The sequence below is a fragment of the Lonchura striata genome, chromosome 9 (genome assembly GCF_046129695.1).
Source record: "Lonchura striata isolate bLonStr1 chromosome 9, bLonStr1.mat, whole genome shotgun sequence".
In the NCBI taxonomy this organism is placed as follows: Eukaryota; Metazoa; Chordata; class Aves; order Passeriformes; family Estrildidae; genus Lonchura; species Lonchura striata.
The window spans coordinates 5,122,252-5,139,110 of record NC_134611.1 but is presented as its reverse complement, the minus strand read 5'-3'; the positions used below and the strand labels follow the sequence as shown (position 1 = coordinate 5,139,110).

General features: G+C 53.2%; 1 protein-coding gene across 1 annotated transcript; it reads left to right on the top strand.

The window, feature by feature from the left end:
• The first annotated feature begins 1,538 nt into the window (after window positions 1–1,538).
• On the top strand, window positions 1,539–16,809 carry LOC110473252 (interleukin-12 receptor subunit beta-2). The gene is made up of 13 exons (XM_077785533.1): window positions 1,539–1,599; window positions 6,081–6,401; window positions 6,784–6,898; window positions 7,158–7,333; window positions 7,488–7,627; window positions 8,271–8,415; window positions 9,984–10,063; window positions 12,680–12,896; window positions 13,370–13,570; window positions 14,109–14,210; window positions 14,288–14,443; window positions 15,978–16,065; window positions 16,701–16,809. The coding sequence occupies exons 1-13, from the start codon at window positions 1,539–1,541 to the stop codon at window positions 16,807–16,809; spliced, it is 1,911 nt and encodes a 636-aa protein (XP_077641659.1).
• Window positions 16,810–16,859: the final 50 nt, after the last annotated feature.

Sequence of the window (16,859 nt, the reverse complement as noted above, 5' to 3'; positions counted from 1 at the left end):
GCAGAGATGGACACAAAAAGGAAATTATGGAGCTGCTGCAGGGCTGGAGCCCCTCTGGAGCCAGGCTGGGAGAGCTGGGAATGTTCCCCTGGAGAGGAGAAGGATCCAGGAGAGCTCAGAGCCCCTGGGAATGTTCCCCTGGAGAGGAGAAGGATCCAGGGAGAGCTCAGAGCCCCTGGGAATGTTCCCCTGGAGAGGAGAAGGATCCAGGGAGAGCTCAGAGCCCCTGGGAATGTTCCCCTGGAGAGGAGAAGGATCCAGGGAGAGCTCAGAGCCCCTGGGAATGTTCCCCTGGAGAGGAGAAGGATCCAGGGAGAGCTCAGAGCCCCTGGGAATGTTCCCCTGGAGAGGAGAAGGATCCAGGGAGAGCTCAGAGCCCCTGGCAGGGCCTGGAGGGGCTCCAGGAGAGCTGGAGAGGGGCTGGGGACAAGGCAGGGAGGGACAGGACACAGGGAATGGCTTCACTGCCAGAGGGCAGGGATGGGTGGGACACTGGGAACTGGGAATTGTTCCCTGGGATGGAATTCCCAGAGCAGCTGGGGCTGCCCCTGGATCCCTGGCAGTGCCCAAGGCCAGGCTGGGCACTGGGGCTGGAGCTCCTGGGGCAGTGGGAGGTGTCCCTGCGAGGGCAGGGTGGCACTGGGTGCCCCAGTGTCCCCAGCCCGGTGTCCCCGCTGTCCCTCCCTGGCTTTTCTGGAATTCTGTGGTCACCAGGAGCCAGTGAAGAAGGAATCGTCGGAACACGCAGGGTTGGGCGCTTAAAATTATGGGAGAGGGGAAAGCAGGAAAGGAAAAAGAAAGGGGGAAAGATAAAAAATAAAAAGATAAAAAAAGAAAGGGGAAAATAGAAAAATATTATAAAAATATTTTAAATATTATAAAAATTGTGATTTAAAAATGATAAAAAATATTATTAAAAAGATAAAATATTGTTTAAAAGATAAAATATTGTTTAAAAGATAAAAGATTATTAAAAAGATAAAATATTATTAAAAAGATAAAAAGGGGGAAAAGAAAAAAGGAAAAAGAAAAAGGGAAAAAGTAAAAGCGGGGGGGAAGGAAAAGAAAAAGGACAAAGAAAAAGGAGAAAAATAAAAAGAACAAAGAAAAAGTAATAGAAAAAGAAAATAAAAATGAAAATAAGACAAAGGAAAAGAAAAAATACGAAAAAAAAAGAGAATGGAGGAAAGAAAAAAGAAAAGTGGAAAACAAATATATAAAGGAAAGAAAATAAAACTTTTTTAAAAAACCTTTTTAAAGGAGAAGGAAAAGGAAATAAGAAGAAAAAAAAAAACAGAAGTAAAAAGGAAGCAAGTGGTGGACTGGTGATTTCCTCCTGCCTGTCACCAGAACACAAACCCATCACCTGGGCCATCCATCAGCATCGTCGGAGCTCCGGGACCGAACATTCCCGGGAATTGGGGACTGGAATTCCACGGAGCTCCGGTGCTGCCCGGCCTCGGAGCCGGCCGAGTCGTGCTGCGGAGCTGGAGCCGAGCTGGGAGGGCTCTGGAAACGGGGAAGTGCCGCGGGAACCGATGAAGGCAGAAGGGAAAGGAGAGGTAAAAAAGGAGATTTTGATATTCGGGATTTTGTGGGGTATCAACAGCCCCAGCTTCCACCTCCCCGCCCCCCCCAAATTAATGATAATTATTGGCAGCTCTGGAAAGGAGCCCAGATGTAGTTCCTGGTTTTGGGAGGGAGGAAAAGCAGCTGGAGGCTCAAAGGTAAAATTGGGGATTCCTGGAGGCTGCAGATGTTGTGGCCCTTCATTTCTCGAGCTGCCTCTGACATACCTGAGGTGTACGAAAAGCTGATCACAGCCAGGCAGAAAAACTGAATTTATGCCCTTGATGACCTGAAAAGAGAAGGAACAACAATAGCAAGACAATCATTCGTTTCAAACTCTGTTAAATGTGGCCGTGGGGGCGCTGAAAAAATGAGAGAAAGCGAAAAACCATCTTACAGAGAAGCTAAAATGAGAGTGGCCGTGCCTCTGACGAGCCCCTCGCTCTGGGCAAGGTGGGCTGGGCTGCATTTTATTTTAGATTTCCCTTTCCTTTCCTTTCCTTTCCTTTCCTTTCCTTTCCTTTCCTTTCCTTTCCTTTCCTTTCCTTTCCTTTCCTTTCCTTTCCTTTCCTTTCCTTTCCTTTCCTTTCCTTTCCTTTCCTTTCCTTTCCTTTCCTTTCCTTTCCTTTCCTTTCCTTTCCCTGGGATGTTCCTTATCTGGGAATTCCCTTACCCCAAGATTTTCTTTGCCCTGGGATTTTCTTTGCCCTGGGATTTTCTTTACTCTGGGATGTTCCTTTCCTGGGATTTTCATTTGCCTCAGGATTTTCTTTGCCCTGGGATGTTTCTTACCTGGGATTTTCTTTGCCCTGGGATGTTCCTTACCTTGGATTTTCTTTGCCCTGGGAATTTCTTTGCCCTGCGATGTTCCTTACCTGGGAATTCCCTTACCCCAGGATTTTCTTTGCTCTGGGATATTCCTTACCTGGCATTTCCTTTGCTCTGGGATGTTCCTTACCTGGGATTTTCCTTGCCCCAGGATTTCCTTTGCTCTGGGATGTTCCTTACCTGGGATTTTCCTTGTCCCGGGGTTTTCCTGCCCCGGGATCCATGTTTTCCCGGGAGATGCCTGCCCTGGGTCGCTGCTGCCCAGGAATTCTCACAATCCCAAAATTGCCCCGCAGGCTGGCATGGAGCAGCCCGAGCAGAGCAGTGCCCAGGGCCCATCCTGAGCAGAGCTCTGATTCAATCCCCCGCTCCTGGCACTTTTTGGGCAGAGCCCCCGGCTCGGGTGGGACAGCCCCGAGGTTTGGGGTGACCTGGGGTGCCACTGTCCTCACAGAGCTTCCCAAAAAACTCAGGAAGTGGGGATGTGTGAGACCGAGAGCACCAACAGTCGGGTTTTTTCTGCCTGAAATGACCGAGACGTTCCTCTTTCCTCTGCTGACCACTTGGCTGTTCCTGCCAGTTCTTGGAAAGCAAAAAAGAGTTTTTTTAGAGAGAATTGGTGTTGAAAGCCAGCTCTGAGTGCTTTGTAGGAATATAAAAAGGTACCAGATTTAGAAAGTGTAAAAAGGCCCTAGAAAATAGACATGAAGTTGAGAAAGGCTGGGAAATTTTAAAACTTTCTCATAAGAAAATAAGAACTAAGTGAATACATTTATATTTATCATAAGGAACAAGAAAGAGCAGGAACTTACTGATAGTTTGAGACGTGAAAAGTCCTAAATATAGGTTTTGTAAAGATAAATCCCACAGAGCTTCACAGCTGCTTTCATCTCAGAGCTGGAGGGACAGCCAGAGTCCCTGTGGCACAGCCACGGGGTGGCAGAGAGGGTGGCCTGTGGCCCTGGGGAGATTTTGGGGCTAAGAGCATGAACTGATGGTACCCCACAGACACCTCTGTGTCCTGTGGGGTATTTCGGGACCCCCCAACCAGCAATGCTGATTTCCCTCCCTGCTGTTCAACCTGGGGGGGTTTCCCATTAATTTCTCCCTATTAATTCCCCTTCATTTCTCATTAATTTCCCTTTTTCTCAGCTCTGAGCTGCAGCTGTTCTTCAGCAGTTTCTCATCCTTTATTCCCAGTTCACATCCTCTGACCAAAGGCTTTGAAGCAGGCTGGGTTTGGGGTGGGTTTGGAGCTGGGTTTGGGGCTGGTTTGGGGCTGGGTTTGGGGCTGGTTTGGGGCTGGACTTGGGGCTGAGTTTGGAGCTGGGTTTGGGGCTGTTTTTGGGGCTGTTTCTGGGGTTGGTTTGGGGCTATTTTTGGGGCTGCTTTGAGGCTGTTTTGGGGCTGGATTTGGGGCTGGGTTTGGGGTTGTTTTTGGGGCTGGTTTGGGGCCTGGGTTTGGGGCTGTTTCTGGGGCTGGGTGTTTTTGGGGCTGTTTTTGTAACTGGTTTGGGGCTGGTTTTGGGGCTGTTTTTAGGGCTGGTGTGGGGCTGGTTTTGGGGCTGTTTTTGGGGCTGGGTTTGGAGCTGTTTCTGGGGCTATTTTGGTGGCTGGTTTTGGGGCTGTTTTTGGGCTGGTTTGGGGATGTTTCTGGGGCTGGGTTTGGAGCTGTTTTGGGGCTGGTTTTGAGGCTGTTTTGGGGGTGGGTTTGGGGCTGGATTTGGGGCTGTTTTGGGGGCTGGTTTTGGGGCTGTTTTGGGGCTGTTTTGGGGCTGGTTTTGGGCTGTTTTTGGGCTGTTTCTGGGGCTGGGTTTGGGGCTGGTTTTGAGGCTGTTTTGGGGCTGGGTTTAGGGCTGTTTTGGGGCTGTTTTTGGGGCTGTTTTTGGGCTGTTTCTGGGGCTGGTTTTGGGGCGGGTTTGGGGCTGGGTTTAGGGCTGGTTTTGGGCTGTTTTCTCGGGTATTTCGGGCACTTTGCTGTCAGCAGCTGCTGTTTGCAGGCTGTTGACACAGCCCCCAGGCTTAGTGGAAGGCTGAGCATTTCCCTGAAGAAGCTGCTGAGATTGCTCATCCTGGCACTTACGAATCACCTACAGAAGGCACCACATGAAGAGGTCCCGGCTGAGCTGAGGCACTGCTGCGAGGCTGAAGGCCACAGACCCTGGATTTTAACCAAACCAGGGAATGTCCATTAGAAAGGTCTCACAAAATGAGCGAAATTTGGGATTTTTCTGAAAAAGCAGAGTAGAAAGTAGTAAAGCAGGAAAAAAAAAAAATAGAAAACCACAAAGATCTGTACATACTATCCCCACTTTTTAGGAGCTGGTAACAGGAATTCCTCTCTCTGCAGGCAGCAAAATGCCATTTCCATGGATCGTGCCCTCAGCGCTTTGGTTGGTGCTGCACCTCACAGCAGGTAAGAGAGGCTTCTTCCTACACAGCAATTATCTCTCAGATTAAGCACTCAGCCTAATTAGGGTGGGGTTTTTCCAGCTTCTACTCCGAGTGCCAGGGAACATCTCCATTTCTGGAGTTAATAAGTGATGCGGGGAGTTTGTTTGGCTTTCAGTTCAAGGTAGAGCTGTTGGTTTGGTGACAAAAGGCAGCGGGACAGGCAGAGCTCATGAACTTGGGAAAGTCACAGAATCCCAGAATTTGGGTTTGGGCTGGAAGGACCTCAAAGCCCACCCAGTGCCACCCCTGCTGTGGCAGGGACACCTCCCACTGTCCCAGCCTGCTCCAAACCCTCCAGCCTGGCCTTGGGCACTGCCAGGGATCCAGGGGCAGCCCCAGCTGCTCTGGGAATTCCATCCCAGGGAACAATTCCCAATTCCCAATGTCCCATCCATCCCTGCCCTCTGGCAGTGAAGCCATTCCCTGTGTCCTGTCCCTCCATCCTTGTCCCCAGTCCCTCTCCAGCTCTCCTGGAGCCCCTCCAGGCCCTGCCAGGGGCTCTGAGCTCTCCCTGGATCCTTCTCCTCTCCAGGGGAACATTCCCAGGGGCTCTGAGCTCTCCCTGGATCCCTCTCCTCTCCAGGGGAACATTCCCAGGGGCTCTGAGCTCTCCCTGGATCCTTCTCCTCTCCAGGGGAACATTCCCAGGGGCTCTGAGCTCTCCCTGGATCCTTCTCCTCTCCAGGGGAACATTCCCAGGGGCTCTGAGCTCTCCCTGGATCCTTCTCCTCTCCAGGGGAACATTCCCAGGGGCTCTGAGCTCTCCTGGATCCTTCTCCTCTCCAGGGGAACATTCCCAGGGGCTCTGAGCTCTCCCTGGATCCTTCTCCTCTCCAGGGGAACATTCCCAGGGGCTCTGAGCTCTCCCTGGATCCTTCTCCTCTCCAGGGGAACATTCCCAGGGGCTCTGAGCTCTCCCTGGATCCTTCTCCTCTCCAGGGAGCCCCCCCAGCTCTCCCAGCCTGGCTCCAGAGGGGCTCCAGCCCTGCAGCAGCTCCAGGTGCTTCCTGCACCTCCTGCCACAGGCACTTTTCCAACCCCCAGGGGAGTGTCCTGGCAGTTTTTACCTGGGGCTCTCTGCGTTTTTGGGGACTGGGAACCATCCTGCGGCCACTGATCCCAGACCGGTCCCACGAGAATTTCTCCACCACACCTCGGGGGAGGCTCTGGCTGCTGTCCTGGAGCAGGTGGGGGCTCCTGCCCGAGGCTGTTTTGCCCTTCCCTTGCAGGACCCTGCAGGAAGGGGGTGGTGAGCGCCAGCAGAGCCGCCCGCGGAGCCGCACAGGTCTGTGCCAAGGGGAGAGTGACCGCCAGCCCCTGCTGTGCCATCCCTGGTGGCACCAGCATCACCCTGTCCTGCCAGCTGACAGCCCCCCGGGGCTGCTGCTGGGCAGCGATCTTCCTCAACAGCTCCGAGCAAGTGCGAGCCCGGGGAGGCTCGGTGAGCAAAACCTTCCTGGTCACCACCCACGGCAGGCACAACTTCATCTGCAAGTGCATCTGTGGGGACAAGAAAAACATCGTCTGTGGAATCGATATCCACTGTGGAAGTAAGGAAATTCCCTGTTTAATCACTGCTCCAAGTTCTTCATTGCTCCTCCTGCGGGAGAGGGAAGCTAGGCACTGCCAGGGGGTGGCTTCGGCCAGGATTGCTGCTGTCTTCTTCCCACTGGGAATATTCCTGGCTGGAATTGTGCAGCTCTGTTATTCCTGAAGGGAGAGAGGCTCAATAAACCTTCCTGCCCAGAGCAAACAACACCCTCCCTGCCCAGCATCCCCTAAAATGTGCCTGACCCACACGTCTGGGGAAGAGCCACTGGGGCCAGGCTGGCCGGGCAGCCTGGCCTGGCTGGAGATGATGGACTGAAGGACCTGAAAGGTCCAACCCAAACCAGGCCGGGATGTTGGGACTGACAGGAATTTCTGTTTCAGATCCTCCAGACGAGCCCAGGAACGTGTCCTGCATCCAGAAGGGGACACGGGGACATGCCACCTGCAGCTGGCACAAAGGCAGGCTCACCTACCTCCACACTGCCTACGAGATAGAGTAAGTGTAAATACAATTAGTGCCTAATTATCCCCTGCAGCAGCTTTCTCATCCCGCCTACAGCTTCCTCAGGGTTCAGTGAAGAGGCTGTGCCAGTCCATCCCTTTGGAAAGGGAACCCTGTCCCCACAGGGCTCACCCTGTCCCCACGTCCTGGGGTGACTCCCCAGACCCCACACCCCCAGCACTGAGCCTGTCCCCAGCCCCAGGGCTCACCTTTCTTCTCAGAAAATCCAACCAAACCTTTCCTCCTGCTCCAGGCTCTCCAACGGGACCGATGCCTTTTCCTTTCCAGAAGAAACTCCCAGTGAGGATTTTGGCTCCGGGGCTCTGAGCAAGTTGGATTTTGACTCCAATTACACCGTGGTGGTTTCTGCCTCCAATCCATTGGGAAATGCCTCTTCCCAGCCACTCACCTTCATGCTGATAGACATAGGTAAAGCACCTCTCCTTGGGGACACCTGAAAATATTCAGGATCTCTTGGAAAAAAAAACATTAAACCTCTTGGATAAATCATCCACCAGCCTACAGCAATAATCCTATTTTCCACCTAACCTCTGAGCCCTGTTTGTTTCTGTTTTGGTGCCAGTGAAGCCACACCCTCCCGAATTCTCGGTGGAATTTGATGATTCCTCTGCCACCAACTGCACCATTCGGTGGCAGGATGAGGCACCAGCACAGCACTACAGGCTGAGGTTCCGTCCCCTCGGCAGGCACGGCTGGAGCACGGTAATCCCTCTGGGATTCAGGGATTCAGGGAGCTGCTGGGGAGGAAAAAGCTCTGGGGAGAGCTCAGAGCCCCTGGCAGGGCCTGGAGGGGCTCCAGGAGAGCTGGAGAGGGGCTGGGGACAAGGGATCGGGGAACAGGACACAGGGAATGGCTGGGAGCTGAAAAAAGGTAAATTTAGATGGGATATTGGGAAGGAATTCCTGGCTGGGAGGGTGGGGTGGAATTCCCAGAGCAGCTGGGGCTGCCCCTGGATCCCTGGCAGTGCCCAGGCCAGGCTGGACAGGGTTTGGAGCAGCCTGGGACAGTGGGAGGTGTCCCTGCTATGGTAGGGGTGGCACTGGGTGGGATTTAAGCTCCCTCCCAACCCAAACATTTGATATTCCATGAAGTTTTTACTGTAAGTGGCAAAAAGAACATTTTGCTGGGAGCTGAGCACATCACCCAAACAGAGATTTTGCCATGAGGGATTTTTCAGATGAAGCCCTGCGGGCCTGATGATTCCTTTGAGTTTCTGGAGCTGCCTCAGCTCAGGGTTTCTCTGCTGTTTTTAAATCTGTGTGTGAATTTGTAACTCAGCCCCTCGCTGCCTGCAGCCCTTGTTTCCTTGGGAGCGTAACACCAATTTCTTCATCCCCACTGAAGGTCGAGAGCTTCAGCAGGGAGAAATATCATCTGCAGGGGCTGGAGCCTGACACAGCCTACGAGTTCCAGCTGAGCTGCAGGATCCTGCCCGGCCGTGGGCTCTGGAGCGACTGGAGCAGCAGCCAGGGCAGCACCCCAGCAGCAGGTACAGAACTGCCTGCCCTAAAGCCAGCCCAGGGCTCTGAGCCACGGCAAACTCCAGCTCAGGAGCCCAAACTGCTGCTGGGCTGCTCTGGGCAAACTCCACATCCACACCTGGAGCCGAGAGGGAGAAGTTTCTGTAAGAAAATTGGGTTTTTTAAATGAGCAAACGGTGAAGCAAAACAGCTGCCTGAGAACAGGTGAAGGATTTGGGGGCTGGAATGAGATGATCTTTGGGGTGCCACGCAACCCTTATAATTCTGTGATTCCCTGCTCTCCTGTTGGCTTTGGCTGCTCTTTTTTGTGAATTGCTGCCAGCCCATGGGGCTGGTGCTGCTCTGACTCACCCATTTCCCCTCTGCCCCGTGACAGCAGCAGTTTCTATGAGAGGTATTGATTGATTCGGGAGGTGTGAACTCTTCCCTGCCTCCCCCACCTTCCTCTCAACAGTTTTCTCCCCTTCTCGCTGCACCCCGAGTTTGTGGCTGTCACCCCCACCCTGCCCGTGGGGTTTTTAGCTGATCTTTGTGCCCTCAGAGTGGGTCACAGCAAGGGGAGGCTGCAGACAAGCAGCTCCGGGTGCATCCTCACCGCTCTGTGTTGCAGGAGCTGAACTTCTCCACAAGTTGTCTCCCTGCAAGCCCAGAATTAAACCTTTCCAAGGAGAAATTCCTGTTCCTGCTCCTTTTTGTGCAAACTGCCAAAAACCTCGTTGACGTGGTGCACAGGCTTTCAGATCCAGGCTGGAGAGCAGCAGGTGCAATCCAATATTCAGATTTTCCTGCTCTGAGCTCGCAGTCAATGCTCTGGTTTTGTTTCTGCTGCTGCTCCTGCTTCTTGTTTCTGTTCCAGTCACTCTCTGCAGTCACTGCAGGACAAACATGCTGACCTGGAGGGGTTTGTGCCTGTGCTACAGCCCTGGCTGTTCATCAGCTGCCCCTGCTCCAGCTAGTAACAATTGGCATTAGAATGGATGAGTTTGTGCTGCTCAGGGTCCTTGAGGAGCAAAGCTCTGGCATCCTCTGTCATCTCAGCTGTCCTTACCCACTCGTCTCCGAGTCTGGGCTTTGGGAGCTCATCCACCAGCCAGATCTTCCTGTTAATGTCATTTTGGGAGGTTTCTTCAAAATACCAAGAGCTTCCAGTCAGAACTGTGGAAGGAACGGGGTTTAAGCTGCCTCAGGCAAGCTGTTAAGGGCATTTATCAGACAGGAAGATCCCACACATCCCCCACACGCCCTGATCCGAGGCTGCCTGTTGTCCTAGGATGGATGGAGCCAAGCCCAAGGACCTTCATAAGCCTCCAATTTATGCAAAGACAGGAGCTAATGCTGGGCTTTGATGTGTGGGCTCCCTTGGCAGCCACCCAGATTACTGAGGTCAGGACAAAGCCACCAGCAGATCCAAACTCCTCTGCTTGGGTTTACGGCTTGTTCTCCTCCCAAATCCCCAGCAAACCTGGGTCATCCCACCCTGCAGCATGTCAGGGGCATTTAAAAGATTAAATTTGAGTTTTCTCAGGGGTTTTTACCTCCTCAGCCATTGGCCTGCTCTGCTTTTCCTTCCCACCAGTGCCAAGAGTGACCCTGGATGTCTGGTACCGGCAGCAGGAGCTGGACTCTGGGCACCAGAACCTCTCCTTTTTCTGGAAGGTGAGTTCAGTGAAACCCCATCAAATCCTGGTCTGAACAGCCAGGTGTCTGCTGAGGAGGGCAGGAGCCTCCCCTGAAATGGAAAATGCAAACCCCTTCCCTCTGAATTGTTATAATTTTGAAATTAAGGGTCTCTCAGGCAAAGATATGGGAGCAGGAATAACAGTTCTTTGACAGGGAAATTAAAAATACAAATGCAAAAGTACAAAAAAGAAAACAAACCAGTGTCAGGGTCAGAGCAGCCCTGTCCCCTGTGGGTCAGGGAGTGGCTCAGCCCCATCCCAGGGGGGCTCAGCCCTCCTGCAGTGCCAGCTGTGCTTCTGCTGGAGCAGGATCTGCACAAGGGGGGAGTTTTCCTTGGAGCTCCAGGGCTGGGGGAGATGGGCCTGGGCTCCTCTGGGAATGCAGGGGAAGGAAGCTGCTCCTCTGGGAATGCAGGGGGAAGGAAGCTGCTCCTCTGGGAATGCAGGGGGAAGGAAGCTGCTCCTCTGGGAATGCAGGGGGAAGGAAGCTGCTCCTCTGGGAATGCAGGGGGAAGGAAGCTGCTCCTCTGGGAATGCAGGGGGAAGGAAGCTGCTCCTCTGGGAATGCAGGGGGAAGGAAGCTGCTCCTCTGGGAATGCAGGGGGCAAAGGCTGTTCTGGTGTCCCAAAATCTCAGATTATATCCAGGTAGGAATTTTTTGCTCCTCCCCTGTGCAGAACATTTCCCAGTGGGATGCTGGAATTTTCTCAGCCATGCAGAGACACCCAGTAGCCACGAACAGAAGATAATTAATAATTAATGGCCCATGAACAGAAGATAATTAATAATGAATGGCCCATGAACAGCAGAGATCTCCTGGAGGGAGGATTGGCTGTGGCAGAGATAAAGAAAACTGCCCAAATCACAGGAGATAACTGCCCCAGCTCTGACAGATGGAAATAGGATACACACTCCCAGCCACATCTTGTAACCCAGGGTAGCCCCGCAGAGGCAGCAAAACCCAGCCAGGTGAGAGGGGAAATGAAACCAGAGCCAGGTGAGAGGAGAAATGAGATTTTTAGGATGGCAGGGAAGGACTGAACCCTGGCAGAGCACAAAGCTTTCACCAGTTCCCAGGGACAGGGACACAGACCAAGGGAGGAGATCCGTCAGCATTTTCCTACCTGCAGTTTCATGGAATGCCAGAATTATTTGGATTGGGAGGGATCCCAAATGTCATCACATTCCATGGCAGGGACACCTCCCACTGTCCCTGGCTGCTCCAGCCTGGCCTTGGGCACTGCCAGGGATCCAGGGCAGCCCCAGCTGCTCTGGGAATTCCATCCCAGCCCTGTCCGCCCTGCCAGGGAACAATTCCCAATTCCCAATCTCCCATCCATCCCTGCCCTCTGGCAGTGGGAGCCACTCCCTGGGTCCTGTCCCTCCCTCCCTTTATCACAAGCCTCTCCAGGTTCCCCAGCTGACAGCAGGGAGACCCCACAGGGAGCATTCCACACAGAATTTGGTTTAAAACCCACCAGAGCTGGGTAAAAAAAAAAAAAAAAATCACTGTGTTCCCCCCATACACCAACAAGCACTATGCTGCAAGTGAAAGCAGAAATTCTCATGAGATTTTGTGACCCCAGACGTTGTGGCTTCAGCTTTCAGACCTTTATCTTGCAGCACTTTCTTTATCAGGAGCGACTTCCTGCAGCATCATTCATAAAACAGGGTAATAAACTGCCTGTAGAAGTTTCACAGCAGCTCCCAAGCCAGGCTGACACTCAGGACCACTTCCTGCCAAGGGTGTGCTCCTGTTCTCAGACAAACACCCAGAAAAAGGGTTGAACATTTAATTTCAGCAGGTTTCTAGTGCTGCCTCAGTCCTGAGCTGCTGCCAAAGCACTGCAAACGTTTTGGTTTGTGCTTTGTGCTTTGTTTCATTATGCCAAAAATCAGGCAAAACAAATGAATTAATGTCACAGAAACATCAGGAAACTGAGAGTACAACTGCAGGCACCAGGTCTGTGGTGCTCCACAGACTGTCAGAGATGTGTGTTCTGAGTGTTCAATTTAAATAATTCTTTATGGTGGCTTTAAGTAAAATCCAAGGTTTTCCTCCCAAGCAAAACCTGCTCATTTTGACAAATCCAGCTGAGCCATTGATCATCCTTTTTTTCCCTCCCTTGTGAAAAGTGTGGCTTTCAGTGAAAAAAAAAGAAGTTTGAATTCAGCCTCAGGGCAGGAAGGGTTTCAGTGTCCCCAGCTGTGCTGCTGGAGCAGTCAGCATCTCACAGCAAAACTGGAACTGGGTGGGAAAAATAAATCCTGGAATGGCTTGGGTTGGGATGAACCTTAAATCCCATCCCACCCCTGCCATGGCAGGGTCACCTCCCCCTGTCCCAGGAGCTCCCAGCCCTGTCCAGCCTGGCCTTGGGCACTGCCAGGGATCCAGGGGCAGCCCCAGCTGCTCTGGGCACCTGTGCCAGGGCTGCCCACCCTGCCAGGGAGGAATTCCTTCCCAAAATCCCATGTAACCCTGCCGTGTGTCCATGTAAAGCCATTCCCCGTGCCCTCCATCCCTCATCCCCACTCCCTCCCCAGCATTCCCAGCTGGCAGCACCTTGTCCAAAGCTGGTGATTTCCCCCGCAGGCTCCGAGCAGGTCGGAGGCAGGAGGGAGAATCCTGGGCTACACCGTGACCTTGGAAGCCCTGGGGCAGGGGAAGCTGCCGGCACAATCCCACCGGACCACCCAGACCAGCTTCTCCAGGGTCACCCCCAGGGCGGCCCACAGGGTGACGGTGACGGCCCAGAACCCGCGGGGCAGCTCGGTGCCCGCGGCCGTGCTGACCCACCTGGGCAGCCCAGGTAAGGCTCCTCGGGCTGGCATCCCCGCCAGCAGGGCTCTGCTCCGTGCCACACCCCTCAGGTGTTGTGGTCCCTCCACCTGCAGGGAGCTCCAGATCTGCTCGTCCCTGTGGTTCCTGCAGGTGAGCAGCCCCAGCTCTCCCAGCCGGAGGGGTTCCAGTCCTTGGGATGTCCCCTGGAATCTCGGCAGCAGCTCCACATCCTCGTGCTTCCATCGGGGCAGGGCGTTGGGGCGTGCCAGGGCCGAGCTGTGGGTGTCACACCCATGAGAAAAGCCAGGAATGTCACCGTTCCTGCCAGCAATCCCTCACCCTTCCCACCAGCACCTCCTCTTCAATTACAACTCACTTTTACCCTTCCCACGGTGCCAACGTGGAGGGGAGACCCAGCAAAGCCCAGGCACCAAAGGCCCCGGGTTTGACGGAGGCTGCCAGAACCTCGTGCTGACGGCGGCTTTTGTTCTCCCCTGCAAGATCTGCCCCCTCCCCAGCGGGTCTGTGCCGTGGGCCTGGGGAACAGCAGCATCCTGGTGAGCTGGAGCCCCCCGGCTGGAGCCGCCCTGCCCGTCGGGGGCTACGTGGTGGAGTGGGCAGAGCCCCGGAGGGAGCCTCGCCCGCAGCCCCAGCAGGGCTGGCTGAAGCTGCCCCCGTCCCGGCTGTCCACTGTCATAGCAGGTAAATGCCACCCCCCGCTGGCCACGGCACCTGCTTGGCTGGAAAATATTCTTGGCAACAAGTCAGGTGGGAATCTGAGCTCCAAGGCCAGGCTGGATGAGGCTGGGAGCAGTTTGGGATGGTGGGAAGTGGTCCTGCCGTGGCAGTGGATGGGATTTAAGGTCCTTCCCAGTCTGGGATTCTATATTTCTATATATTTCTATATATCCTATATATTTTCTATCTATTTCTATATTTTTTACTAAAATCACTTCCAGCTTCTCTGTGGGCCTGCCCACCCTCCCAGGGAACAATTCCATCCCAATATCCCATTTATCCCTTTCCCCTGGCAGTGGGAAGCCATCAATTTTCAGTTTAAATCCCAGTAAGGCTCTGCTAGCCAGGCTCAGTAGATCAGAGCAAATTTCTTTCCCTTCTTTATGAAAGATCTATCAATAATCAAGAGATTTATCTCAGATTTAAGCAGCTGCTGCAATATTTCTGCCCTGGCTGCAAATCCTTGAACAGGCAACTCTGCAGCTGTGATTTCTCCCTCCAGAGCACATCAGAGATAACGTCTGCTACCAGATCCACGTGTCTGCACTTTATCAGGGCAGAGCTGGGCAGGCAGCTTCAGTCAGGGGAAACTCCACGGCACAAGGTAAACCCCAGGAATGTTGTCCAGGTGTCTGAAAGGCGTTTTAAGCTCAGCTCTAACAGCAGCCCCGTGTCTTGCAGCCCCATCAGCTGGGCCCCAGATGTTCGCAACCCCCTGGGCCAGCGGCGTCCTGGTTTCCTGGGAGGAGATCCCAGCCCCCCAGCAGAGGGGCTGCATCACTGGCTACCACATCTACCTGCACAGGAGGGATGGGCAGGGCCAGCCCGAGGTCCATGGTGGGTGCCTGGGGCTGGAAACGCTTCCCCTGCTCCCCTGACATTGCTGAAGCTCTCCAGTGGCAGCACTCTAAGTCACTTCCAGTCAGAAACCATCAGATTTATCCCTGCTTCTTCTCCCTCCTCCTCTTCTTCCTCCTCTTCTTCTTCCTCTTCATATTTTTCGTCTTTATCTTCCTCATCTTCTCATCTTCTTATTTTTCTTCCTCCTCCTTCTCCTATTCCTCTTCTTATTCTTCTTTCTTCTTCTTCCTATTCCTCCTTGTATTCATCTTACTCTTTTTTCTCTTATTCTTCTTCCTTTTCCTTATTCCTCCTCCTCTTCTTCCTATTCCTCCTCTTATTTTTCTTCCTTTTTTTGCTCTTACTCATCTTCCTTTCCTTTTCCTTAATCCTCTTTCTCTTCTTTTTCCTCCTCCTTTTTCCTTATTCTTCTCCCTTTTCTTTTTCCTTATTCCTCCTCCTCTCCTTTTTTCTCTTATTCTTCCTTTTCTTTTTCTCTATTCCTCTTCTTCTTGTTCCTCCTCTTGTCTTCCTTTTTTTGCTCTCACTCATCTTCCTTTCGTATTCCTTAAATCTCTTTGTCTGCTTCTTCTTCCTCCTCCTTTTTCCTCTTATTCTTCTCCCTTTTCTCTTTCCTCATTCCTCCTCCCCCGCTTCCTACCTTTATTCGGAGCCAGTTCCAGCTGTGGGCAGTGAGATCCCGTGCCAGGCTCTCCCTTGTTCCCATTTCCCATTCCCGTTCTCCCGCAGCCGTTCCTGCCGGGATCGCTCCTCGCAGCCGCGGGCAGTGAGATCCCGTGCCAGGCTCTCCGTTGCCATTCCCGTTCTCCCACAGCCGTTCCTGCCGGGATCGCTCCTCGCAGCCGCGGGCAGTGAGATCCCGTGCCAGGCTCTCCCTTGTTCCCATTCCCATTTTCCTGCAGCCGTTCCTGCCGGGATCGCTCCTCGCAGCCGCGGGCAGTGAGCTCCCGTGCCAGGCTCTCCGTTGTTCCCATTCCCATTTTCCCACAGCCGTTCCTGCCGGGATCGCTCCTCGCAGCCGTGGGCAGTGAGCTCCCGTGCCAGGCTCTCCGTTGTTCCCATTCCCGTTCTCCCGCAGCCGTTCCTGCCGGGATCGCTCCTCGCTCGCTGCACCTCCCTCACCTGGAGCCCGGCCAGCACCACGAGCTCTGGATGACAGCGGCGACAGCGGCCGGGGAGGGGCCCCGGGGCAACAGCGACAGCGTCTGCCTGGAGAGTAAGGAGGAGGTGCCAGGGAGGTCTTTGCCCTTGGATCCCCTTCCCCACACTCTGGGAATGCTTTTCCTGCTCCTCTGCAGTCACTGGAGCTCTCCAAGCGTTCTGAAGATCTCTTGGTGCCGAAGATTTGCAGTTTCAGCCGGGTTTAGGATGTGGAATCTTTTTCTTTGCCTTTAAGCTGTGCTGGGATGTTTCCTCTTTGGTGAAGGGTGGTTTAGTCACGGAGCACAGAAAGATTGGGGTTTTTTTCATCTTTTTGATGGAGCTGAATGGTGGCTGCTCTGCATTCCAGGTGCTGGGGGCTGGGTGACTCTGGTGATCATCTGCAGCTTCTTCGTCCTCTCAGCCTGCCTTTGTTCTGTGCCTCCAGCAAGGAGATTGTGAGTGGATCCATCAGCTGTGTCCCAGCAAAACCGGGATGGTTATCAGGAGGGATTAAATCCCACAATGGTTTGGGTTGAAAGAGATCTTAAATCCCACCCAGTGCCACCCCTGCCATGGCAGGGACACCTCCTGCTGTCCCAGGAGCTCCCGGCCCCAGTGTCCAACCTGGCCTTGGGCACTGCCAGAGATCCAGCAGATCTGGGCACCCTGTGCCAGTGCATTTTAAAAATCTTCACTCCCATCTAATCTAAATCAACCCTCTTTTAGTTTAAAAATAGTTTAAAACCATTTCCCCTTGTCCTACAGGATGATCACGCCCCTTCATGAGTATGGAACATTGAGGATTGTTCAAAATGAAGTTTTCAGAGTATATGTAAAAACACGATAATAAAACAAGGCTCTAAGCTTAAAATACACTCGTAGTCCATAGATATTGTGAATTTTTAACAAGATCTTGAAACCAAACTGAAGGGGAGCAACCCCTGGGAATTATCCCCACCCAGCCAAGAGCTCTGCAGGTCCCTCTGAGGGCAGATCCACGATCACACCTGGGTTCATTCCACACCAAGGAGCACAAGGGTGCTGCAGGTACCACCATTCACGTTTTCAATTGCATTTATCCCCCCTGCAGGTTCCAGTGGCTCCTGTCCCTCCTCCTGCCAGAGTGGCAGAGCAAAGCCATTCCCGACCCTGCCAACGCCACGTGGGCCAAGAGCTTAGCAGCTACCAAGGTAAATTAGAGAGGTTTTTCCTTCTAATCCCACAACCTTCATTAAAAAGAAGCAATTGG